Here is a 12,261-nt window from a genome sequence, read left to right on the forward strand (position 1 = left end):
TTGATCATTCTATATAAAATGTATTATTTGTCAAAATTTCCAGGTACTTGAGGAAATCTATATTTATGAGGTCTAATTGATTTTCACATCTGCTTTTAAATGCAGCCTGGTAGTTCTGTGAACTCTGAGGGAGTAACAGCACTTTAAACAAACCTGAAGCAGTCAGCCACAATATAGCTTATATGCTGGAGAAACTGCAACATTAAAGATATTCTTGATCTCCATTTATCTAATATATTGTTTTTTCTAGACATGTGATTCTAAAGTAAAATTGGCTTTTAAATAACTCAGTTATCTACAACTTATTTTGTTTTAGTTAAACCATACGAAAAGATGACTCTTGCACAGTTGAAGGAAGCTGAAGATGAATTTGATGATGAAGATATGAGAGCTATTGAAATATATAGGTACAGTGATTCATTTGGATAATTTATGAGTTTATGAATGAAGTATTGTAAGAATGAAACTAAGAAAAAGTCCTTTTTTGTCTACAGACTATATTTTAAAAAGAACAAAACTAATTTTTAATTAACATTTTAAAACTCACCTTATATAAGATGGATTTTTTTCTTGACCTTTTTTGCCTTTGCTTAAATAAAAAGCTATTCAATAATATACAGTAGAACTTCATCAAGTTACATGTGAATAAATGGAAAATGTCAATAGAAGGCCAATAAAAAGAGGGCCATGGTTTTCCTCCTAGCCTGATGTTTGTCAAGGGTTTCTGTCATTTAATGAATAATTAATTACCAGTCATAAACAAATTCTTTCAGAAATTAGAACAGGTGCATAGGTTTCCCAACTTATCCTGATACAAAAACTTGACAAAGAAATTGCAAAAACAGAATGCTACAGAAAAATATCTCCTATAAATGTAGGTATGAAAAATTTTGACAAAATATTAGCAAATTAAGTCCAGCAATTTAAAAGAAGAAGAATACATTCTGATCAAGTGGGATTGGTCCCAGGAATACAAGGTTGTTTTTGCACGAAACAAATCAGTGAACTGTGTTAGAAGCAGCAATACTCTGGTAGCAATGAACACACCTAGAATTCAGCTCTTGATTCACAATACTATTCTCCAATAAAAGGAACCAGTGATTCTTTTTTTTTTTTTTAAGATATTTATTGCAGTATAATTGCTTTACAATGGTGTGTTACTTTCTGCTTTATAACAAAGTGAATCAGCTATACATAAACATATATCCCCATATCTCCTCCCTCTTGCGTCTCCCTCCCACCCTCCCTATCCCACCCCTCTAGGTGGTCACAAAGCACCGAGCTGATCTCCCTGTGCTATGCGGCTGCTTCCCACTAGCTATCTATTTTACATTTGGTAGTATATATAAGTCCATGCCACTCTCTCACTTCATCCCAGCTTACGCTTCCCCCTCCCTGTGTCCTCAAGTTCATTCTCTACATCTGCATCTTTACTCCTGTCCTGCCACTGGGTTCTTCAGAACCTTTTTTTTTTTTTTTTTTAGATTTCATATATATGTGTTAGCATACGATATTTGTTTTTCTCTTTCTGACTTACTTCACTCTGTATGACAGACTCTAGGTCCATCCACCTCACTACATATAACTCAATTTCGTTTCTTTGTATGGCTGAATAATACTCCATTGTATATATGTGCCACATCTTCTTTATCCATTCATCTGTTGATGGACACTTAGGTTGCTTACATGTCCTGGCTATTGTAAATGGTGCTGCAGTGAACATTGTGGTACATGACTCTTTTTGAATTATGGTTTTCTCAGGGTATATGCCCAGGAGTGGGATTGCTGGGTCGTATGGTAGTTCTATTTTTAATTTTCTAAGGAACCTCAATACTGTTCTCCATAGTGACTGTATCAATTTACATTCCCACCAGCAGTGCAAGAGTGTTCCCTTTTCTCCACACCCTCTCCAGCATTTATTGTTTGTAGATTTTTTGATGATGGCCATTCTGACTGGTGTGTGGTGATACCTCATTGTTGTTTTTATTCGCATTTCTCTGATGATTAGTGATGTTGAGCATCCTTTCATGTGTTTGTTGGCAATCTGTATATCTGCTTTGGAGAAATGTCTATTTTGGTCTTCTGCCCATTTTTGGATTGGGTTGTTTGTTTTTTTGATATTGAGCTGCATGAGCTGCTTGTAAATTTTGGAGATTAATCCTTTGTCAGTTGCTTCATTTGCAAATATTTTCTCCCATTCTGAGGGTTGTCTTTTTGTCTTGTTTATGGTTTCCTTTGCTGTGCAAAAGCTTTTAAGTTTCATTAGGTCCCATTTGTTTAGTTTTGTTTTTATTTCCATTTCTCTAGGAGGTGGGTTGAAAAGGATCTTGCTGTGATTTATGTCATAGAGTGTTCTGCCTATGTTTTCCTCTAAGAGTTTGGTAGTGTCTGGCCTTACATTTAGGTCTTTAATCCATTTTGAGTTTATTTTTGTATACGGTGTTAGGGAATGTTCTAATTTCATTCTTTTACATGTAGCTGTCCAGTTTTCCCAGCACCACTTATTGAAGGGACTGTCTTTTCTCCATTGTATATTCATGCCTCCTTTATCAAAGATAAGGTGACCATATGTGCGTGGGTTTATCTCTGGGCTTTCTATCCTGTTCCATTGATCTATATTTGTTTTTGTGCCAGTACCATACTGTCTTGATTACTGTAGCTTTGTAGTCTGAAGTCAGGGAGCCTGATTCCTCCAGCTCCGTTTTTCTTTCTCAATATTGCTTTAGCTATTCGGAGTCTTTTGTGTTTCCATACAGACTGTAAAATTTTTTGTTCTAGTTCTGTGAAAAATGCCATTGGTAGTTTGATAGGGATTGCACTGAATCTGTAGATTGCTTTGGGTAGTATAGTCATTTTCACAATGTTGATTCTTCCAATCCAAGAACATGGTATATCTCTCCATCTGTTGGTATCATCTTTAATTTCTTTCATCAGTGTGTTATAGTTTTATGCATAGAGGTCTTTTGTCTCCTTAGCCTAGGTATTTTATTCTTTTTGTTGTAATGGTAAATGGGAGTGTTTCCTTAATTTCTCTTTCAGATTTTTCATCATTAGTGTATAGGAATACAAGAGATTTCTGTGCAATAGTTTTGTATGCTACTATTTTACCAAATTCATTGATTAGCTGTAGTAGTTTTCTGGTAGCATCTTTAGGATCCTCTATGTATAGTATCATGTCATCTGCAAACAGTGACAGCTTTACTTCTTCTTTTCTGATTTGGATTCCTTTTATTTCTTTTTCTTCTCTGATTGCTGTGGCTAAACCTTCCAAAACTATGTTGAATAATAGTGGTGAGAGTGGACAACCGTATCCTGTTCCTGATCTTAGTGGAAAAGGTTTCAGTTTTCACCATTGAGAATGATGTTGGCTGTGGGTTTGTCATATATGGCCTTTATTATGTTGAGGTAAATTTTTCCTCTATGCCTGCTTTCTGGAGGGTTTTTATCATAAATGGGTATTGAATTTTGTCAAAAGCTTTCTCTGCATCTCTTGAGATGATCATATGGTTTTTCTCCTTCAGTTTGTTAATATGGTTTGTCACATTGATTGATTTGCCTATATTGAAGAATCCTTGCGTTCCTGGGTAAACCCCACTTGATCATGGTGTATGATCCTTTTAATGTGCTGTTGGATTCTGTTTGCTGGTATGTTGTTGAGGATTTTTGCATCTATGTTCATCAGTGATATTGGCCTGTAGTTTTCTTTCTTTGTGACATCTTTGTCTGGTTTTGGTATCAGGGTGATGGTGGCCTCGTAGAATGAGTTTGGGAGTGTTCCTCCCTCTGCTATATTTTGGAAGAGTTTGAGAAGGTTAGGTGTTAGCTCTTCTCTAAATGTTTGATAGAATTCACCTGTGAAGCCATCTGGTCCTGGGCTTTTTTTTGTTGGAAGATTTTTAATCACAGTCTCAATTTCAGTTCTTGTGATTGGTCTGTTTATATTTTCTATTTCTTCCTGGTTCAGTCTTGGAAGGTTGTGCTTTTCTAAGAATTTGTCCATTTCTTCCAGGTTGTCCATTTTATTGGCATATTGTTGCTTGTAGTAATCTCTCATGCTCCTTTGTATTTCTGCAGTGTCAGTTGTTACATCTCCTTTTTCATTTCTAATTCTATTGATTTGAGTCTTCTCCCTTTTTTTCTTGATGAGTCTGGCTAATGGTTTATCGATTTTGTTTATCTTCTCAAAGAACCAGCTTTTAGTTTTATTGATCTTTGCTATCGTTTCCTTCATTTCTTTTTCATTTATTACTGATCTGATCTTTATGATTTCTTTCCTTCTGCTAATTTTGGGGTTTTTTTGTTCTTCTTTCTCTTATTGCTCTAGGTATAACGTTAGGTTGTTTATTTGAGGTGTTTCTTGTTTCTTGAGGTGGGATTGTATTGCTATAAACTTCCCTCTTAGAACTGCTTTTGTTGCATCCCATAGGTTTTGGGTCGTCCTGTTTTCATTGTCATTTGTTTCTAGGTATTTTTTGATTTCCTCTTTGATTTCTTCAGTGATCTCTTGGTTATTAAGTAGTGTATTGTTTAGCCTCCATGGGTTTGTATTTTTTACAGATTTTTTTCTGTAATTGATATCTAGTCTCATAGAGCTGTGGTTGGAAAAGATACTTGATATGATTTCAATTTTCTTAAATTTACCAAGGCTTGATTTGTGACCCAAGATATGATCTGTCCTGGAGAATGTTCCATGAGCACTTGAGAAGGAAGTGTATTCTGTTGTTTTTGGATGGAATGTCCTATAAATATCAATTAAGTCCATCTTGTTTAATGTATCATTTAAAGCTTGTGTTTCCTTATTTATTTTCATTTTGGATGATCTGTCCATTGGTGAAAGTGGGGTGTTAAAGTCCCCTACTATGATTGTGTTACTGTCGATTTCCCCTTTTTATGGCTGTTAGCATTTGCCTTATGTGTTGAGGTGCTCCTATGTTGGGTGCATAAATATTTACAATTGTTATATCTTCTTGGATCGATCCCTTGATCATTATGTAGTGTCCTTCTTTGTCTCTTGTAATAGTCTTTATTTTAAAGTCTATTTTGTCTGATGTGAGAATTGCTACTCCAGCTTTCTTTTGATTTCCATTTGCGTGGAATATCTTTTTCCATCCCCTCACTTTCAGTCTGTATGTGTCCCTTGGCCTGAAGTGGGTCTCTTGTAGACAGCATATATACAGGTCTTGTTTTTGTTTCCATTCAGTGAGCCTGTGTCTTTTGGTTGGAGCATTTAATCCATTCACGTTTAAGGTAATTATCGATATGTATGTTCCTATGACCATTTTCTTAATTGTTTTGGGTTTGTTATTATAGGTCTTTTCCTTCTCTTGTGTTTCCTACCTATAGAAGTTCCTTTAGCATTTGCTGTAAAGCTGGTTTGGTGATGCTGAATTCTCTTAGCTTTTGATTGTCTGTAAGATTTTAATTTCTCCATCGAATCTTTCTGAGAACCTTTCTGGGTAGAGTAATCTTGGTTTTAGGTCTTTCCCTTTCATCACTTTAAATATGCCCTGACACTCCCTTCTGGCTTACAGAGTTTCTGCTATAAGATCAGCTGTTAACCTTATGGGGATTCCCTTGTATGTTATTTGTTGTTTTTCCCTTGCTGCTTTTAATATTTTTTCTTTGTTTTTAATTTTTGATAGTTTGATTAATATGTGTCTTGGCATGTTTCTCCTTGGATTTATCCTGTATGGGACTCTCTGCGCTTCCTGGACTTGATTATTTCCTTTCCCATATTAGGGAAGTTTTCAACTCTAATCTCTTCAAATACTTTCTCAGTCCCTTTCTTTTTCTCTTCTTCTTCTGGGACCCTATAATTTGAATGTTGGTGCATTTAATGTTGTCCCAGAGGTCTCTGAGACTGTCCTCAATTCTTTTCATTCTTTTTTCTTTATTCTTCTCTGTGGTAATTATTTCCACTATTTTATCTTCCAGGTCAATTATCCGTTCTTCTGCCTCAGTTATTCTGCTATTGATTCCTTCTAGAGAATTTTCAATTTCATTTATTGTGTTATTCATCATTGTTTGTTTGCTCTTTAGTTCTTCTAGGTCCTTTTTAAACATTTCATGTAATTTCTCCATTCTGTTTCCAAGATTTTGGATCATCTTTACTGTCATTACTCTGAATTCTTTTTCAGGTAGACTGCCTATTTCCTCTTCATTTGTTAGGTCTGGTGGGTTTTTAACCTTGCTCCTTCATCTGCTGTGTGTTCCTCTGTCTTCTCATTTTGCTTAACTTACTGTGTTTGGGGTCTCCTTTTCGCAGGGTGCAGGTTCATAGTTCCCATTGTTTTTGGTGTCTGCCCCAAGTGGCTAAGGTTGGTTCAGTGGGTTGTAGGCTTCCTAGTGGAGGGGACTGGTGCCTGTGTTCTGGTGGATGAGGCTGGATCTTGTCTTTCTGGTGGGCAGGACCGTGTCCGGTGGTGTGTTTTGGGGTGTCTGTGACCTTATTATGATTTTAAGCAGCCTCTCTGCTAATGGATGGGGTTGTGTTCCTGTCTTGCTAGTTGTTTGGCATAGGGTGTCCAGCACTGTAGCTTGATGGTCGTTGAGTGGAGCTGGGTCTTAGCGTTGAGATGGAGATCTCTGGGAGAGCTTTTGCCGTTTGATATTACGTGGAGCCAGGAGGTCTCTGGTGGACCAATGTCCTGAACTCGGCCGTCCCACCTCAGAGGCACAGGCCTGACACCCTGCCGGAGCACCAAGACCCTGTCAGCCACGTGGCCAGGTACAGTAGGTGTTCTATAGGAGTTTTTCCACATGTAGATGTATTTCTGATATATTTGTGAGGAGGAAGGTGATCTCCACGTCTTACTCCTCCGCCATCTTGAAGGTCTCCTCCAGAACCAGTGATTCTTAAAGAACTGCTTTATTCAACAGTGTGAGTTGAGAAAGAACAGTATGAGTCTGGGGCATTTTGTAGTATCAGAAAGTTAAGGAAGTGCTAAAAACTTTTTTCAAGGCACAGGAGCCAAACTAAAAGATCTCAGAATGGCCAGAGTTGGAACAACTTGAACAACAAAATTAATTACTATAATATTGAATTATAAAATAAGTAATAAAATAATTATCCTTGAGTCCATAGTGACATAGATAAGTAAATGAATACATGAACAAATTCAGAGGAAGTAACAATTCTTCCTCACTGAAGAATTCCAATTAATAAGTGTAGACAGAATGAGGAAAATAGAAAGATCACCATTAAAACACCATAGTAATAATCCCCCATGGGCAAGATCTGCTGATAGATGCTAAAATGAGTGGGTGGAAGTTTAAATAGAAACAGGATATTTGCATAATCTCAAAGTATTGCCCCCAAATGTTTAGTAATTATAAAGGAGGAAATAGTAAGTTTACAGTGTAAAATATTGGCACACCCCATCTTAGGGATGTGACCAAAGTTAACATCACCAGTAATACACATTGACATCAAGTAACTCCTGATATAATGTGCTGAGGAGGACTCATCAGCTCTGGAGTATCCTTCTCAATAATGCATAGCATCAGTCTAATCATAAGAATACATTAGAGAAACCCAAATTTGAGGGATTTTCCAAAAATGACTGGCCAAGTGGACAGCAGGAAAGGTGAAGTAGAAAGCTCCAAGAATCCATCTGTCCACCTAGGCAGCAATTGTACTGGCAGAAACAGTCTGAAATGATGGCTTTGGAACTCTGGAGTCTATTTGAACACTTGTAGCTTACAGCATAAAGCTTGGCTGGTAAATTTCAGTTAGTATTGGTTGATTTCAGTCCTCGGTGTAGTAACAGCTATCCATCCCTCACCCCCCAGCCCCATAGCAGGCAGCTGTTTCAACAGCATCCTGTGTTTCTTGCTGGAGCCAGGGTAGGCAATAAGGACTTTGTCCTCAAATATCAGGATTCTGTGTTCTGATTGCAGATTGCTGCTCTAAATGCAGAGGTACAGACCCAGAGACTGGCAGTCATTGTGTCAACCCTCACTGGCTCAAGTGGCTTCCAGGAGATTTTAAGGAGCCACTTCTGGTTTCTTTTTTTTAACATTCAAAACAACCATATATATGGGGGAATTTAGAAAGACTTGGGAAAGATGAAGGCTCAGAAAAGACCTGAGAATACCTTATGCTTTCACCTGAGGCTGATCCTGGCACAGACATACCCACTGTAAAAGAACAAAAACAAAAACAAAAACATGGGTTAGAAGAAGAATCTGATTTCTAGAGTTACCAATTGAATGAAATATTCAGTTTTCAACAACAACAAAAAAATCAGGAGGCGTAAAAAGAAACAGGAAAGTATGGCCCAGACAAAGGAACAAAATAAATCAATACAAAATATACCTGAGGAAGCCAAAGTGTCAGACTTACTAGACAAAGACTTTAAGACAAGTTAGTTAAAGATGCTCAAAGAGCTAAAGGAAGACATGGACAAAGACAGAAAAACATCATATGAGCTAAATGAGAATAATAATGAAGAGATTGGAATTATAAAAAGGAACCAAAAAGACATTCTGAAACTAAAAAGTACAATAATTGAATTGAAATATACACTAAAGGGCTTCAAAAGCAGATATGAACCAGCAGAAGATAGAGAAAATTTGAAGATAGGACAACTGAAAGTATTGAGTCTGAGAATAAAGAAGAGTGAACAGAGCCTAACTGGCCTTGTGGTACACTACTAGATGAACTAGCATATATAGTATGGGAGTCCCAGCAAAGGAAAAGAGAAAGAAAGGGGCACAAATCATATTTGTAGAAATAATGGCTGAAAACTCCTCAAATTTGACAAAAGGCATAAATCTACAAATCCAAGGTGCTCAATGGACTCCAAGTAGGATAAACTCAGAGACCCACACAAAGACACATCCCTTAAAAAGACTGTCAGCCAGTTTCTCCTCAGTAATCTTAGAGGCTGCAAGAGAAAAAAAAACACCTGTCAATCAAGAATTCCATATTTGGCAAAACTATGCTGCAAGGATGAAGGAGAAATTAAGACATTCCTAGATAAAATCTAAGTGAGTTTCTTACTACAGCAAGTCCCCTACATATGAACGAGTTCCATTCTGAGAGCACATTTGTAAGTCCAATTTGTTCATAAGTCCAACAAAGGTAGCCTAGGTACCCAACTAACACAATTGGCTATATAGTACTGTACTGTAATAGGTTTATAAACCTTTCACACAAATAAAACATAAAAAACAAACACAAAAAATAAAGAAAACATTTTTAATCTTAACCTTGGAAAGTACAGTAGTATAGTACAACAGCTGGCACTTCTTAGCAGTACCAGCTACATCACTGCTGCTTTTACGCTAGTTTCTTGACATCCTGGGCTTGAAATAAAGATACTGTACTACTGTACTACTGTGCTGTATACAGTACTGTACAGTAAAGTACCAAAAGTACAACCACTTGTAGAGGATGCACGCATATGACAATGTACACCAGACACGTGAACTAACTTACATGATTGGACATGCAAACGCATGTTCGCATTTTTTAAAGTTTGCAACTTGAAGGTTCGTATGTAGGGGACTTACTGTACTAGAATTCCCCTAAAAATTAGCTAAAGGAGTCTGTCAGCCTGAAATTAAAGGGCACTAGACAGTAACTCAAAACCATACGAAGAATAAATATAGGTAAAGGTAACTGTATAGGTAAATATAAAAGCCAATATTACTGTATTTTTGGTTTTTAACTCTCTTTTTTCTATATAAAAGGCAAGTTTATAAAACAATAATTATAAATCGATGTTAACGGACACAGTATATAACAATGTAGTCTGTAACAATAATAATATAAAGAGGGAGGGATGAAGATGTATAAGAGCAGAGTGTTTGTATGCTATTGAAGCTAAGTTGGCATTATTCACAGTAGGTTATTGTAAGATATTAATTTTAATCCTTAAGGTAATCACTAAGAGAAAACTAAAAGAATACAGAAAAGGAAAGAGAAAGGAAATCAAAATGGTATACCACAATACAAAAATACAAAAAGAAACAATGATGGAAGAATTGAGGAACAAAAAGCATGTAAGATATAGAAATACAGAAAATAGCTAAATGGCAGAAGTAAGTCCTTCCTTTTCAGTAATTTGTTGTGTCAGTCCCAGCCTATTGATAGTGAGGCTATTGGCTAGGAATGCCTGAGGCACTCACCTCCTGGATTACTCATAGCTGTGACTGGACCAGTTCCTGTGGTTTGTATTATGATTGTAGGATGCACTTCAGCAAGAAACTTTGAGAGAACTTCGAGGAACAAGATTTATTCCTCAGAAATCCTGAAGAACACACAGCATGCCTGAGGGCCACTCAGCCAGGTCTGGTGGAGGGGTGGGAGTGGGACCTGGGTCTGTGCCTTTATGAGAGTCCATTGATGGGGTATCTGGGTTTCACGGGTTCACTCTTTATTGGCTAATCTAGAGCATAAGAGCTGGAATTAGAGCACAGGAAGGGAGAAGAGGGGTCACTCAAGTGGTCAGTTATCTAGGTTACCCAGGGCTCTCTGAAAGAAAGACTTTCATGGGTGGGAGCAGCCTAATTCCTAATCTTGTTGTTTTGCTAGTAGCTGTGTCATACAGCTGGCAGTATGGTTTTCAAGATGGATGTCTTTTGAAATAGGTGCCTCAGTAATCAAAAGCTTAATGTCAGGCACTTATATTACATACTTTAAATGTAAATGGATTTTAAATTAATCCAAGTAATCTAAAATTAAAGGCAGAAATTGGCAGAATGAATAAAAAGAAACACATCCAGATCCTGGAAACTAAGCAATCTTGAGAAAGAACAATGTTGGAAGACCAATACTTCCTGATTTCAAAACTTACTACAAAGCAACAGTAATCAAAACAGTGTTATAGTGACATAAGGATAGACATACAGACCAGAGGAATAGAATAGAGAGACCAGAAGGAAACTCTCTCATAAATAATCAAATGATTTTTCAACAAGGTGTCAAGAACATTCGATGGGGAAAGGACAGTCTTTTCAACCAATGGTGCTAGGAAAACTGGATATCCACATGCAGAAGGATAAAGTTGGACTCCTACCTCATATCATATATAAAGATTAACTCAAAATGGATCAAAGACCCAAATGTAAGAACTAAAACTATAAAACTCTTCAAACAAAACACAGGGGAATATGTCCATGACATTGGATTTGGAAATGATTTCTCGGATGACACCAAAAATAACAAAAGGCAACAAAAAGGAAAAAATAGATAAATTTGACTTCATCAAAATTTAAAATATTTGTGCATCAAAGGACACTATCAAGAAAGTGAAAAGACAACCCACAGAATGGGAGAAAATATTTGCAAATTAGATACACGATAAGGGGTTACTAACAAGAATATATAAAGAACTCATAAAACTCAACAACAAAAAAACAAATAATTAAAAAACATGCAAAGGACTTGAATAGACATTTCTCCAAAGAAGGTATACAAATGGAAAATAAGCACATGAAAAGATGCTTAATATCATTAGTTATTAAGGAAATGCAAATCAAAACCACAGTGAGTTTCCATTTCACTCCCACCAGGGTGGTTATAATAAAGAAGACAGAAAAATAACAAAAGTGTTGGTGAACAGGTGGAGAATTTTGAACCACCATACATTGCTGGTGGGAATGTAAAATGGTGCAGTCTGGAATTTCTTCAAATATTAAACATAGAATTACCATGATCCAGCAATTCCACTCCTAGATATGTACACCCAAGAGAATCGAAAACACAAAACGTGTACATGAATGTTCATAGCAGCATTCACAATAGCCAAAAAGTACAAAGAAACTTACTGTCCATCAACTGGTGAGCGGATAAACAAAATATGGTGTATTCATACAATGGAAAATTATTCAACCATGTAAAGAAATGATGAACTGGTACATGCTACAACAGGACTGAACCTTGTAAATCTTATGCTAAGGAAAGAAGCCAGTGACAAAAGGTCACATTTTATATGATTCTACTTATATGAAATGTTCAGAATAGGAAAATTTATAGAGATAGAAAGCAGATTATTAATTTCCAGGGCCTGGGATGGGGGGATAGGGAATAACTACAAATGGATATGGGGTTTCTTTTAGTAAGTAAAACTATTCTGGAACTAGATAGTGGTAATGGATGCACAGCTTTGTGAATATTTTAAAAATCACTGAGTTATACACTTTAAATCATTGAATTTTATTGTATATGAATTATGTTACAATTTAAAACTAAAGATTTTAGAGGAAATGGAATTCTCATATGATAACTTAGGGAAATAGTTTGGCAATTTCTCC

At 36.4% G+C, this 12,261-nt stretch overlaps 1 protein-coding gene across 1 annotated transcript in view; it reads left to right on the forward strand.

Annotated features, from left to right (window-relative positions):
- PDCL2 (phosducin like 2) overlaps positions 1 to 12,261 on the forward strand; it is a 42,351-nt gene that overhangs the window by 9,456 nt on the left and 20,634 nt on the right. The window contains exon 3 of the mRNA XM_068542925.1: positions 317 to 407. Within this exon, the coding sequence (XP_068399026.1) occupies positions 317 to 407 (91 nt within the window). The remainder of the gene's footprint in view (positions 1 to 316; positions 408 to 12,261) is intronic.

The sequence above is a fragment of the Eschrichtius robustus genome, chromosome 4 (assembly GCF_028021215.1).
Source record: "Eschrichtius robustus isolate mEscRob2 chromosome 4, mEscRob2.pri, whole genome shotgun sequence".
In the NCBI taxonomy this organism is placed as follows: Eukaryota; Metazoa; Chordata; class Mammalia; order Artiodactyla; family Eschrichtiidae; genus Eschrichtius; species Eschrichtius robustus.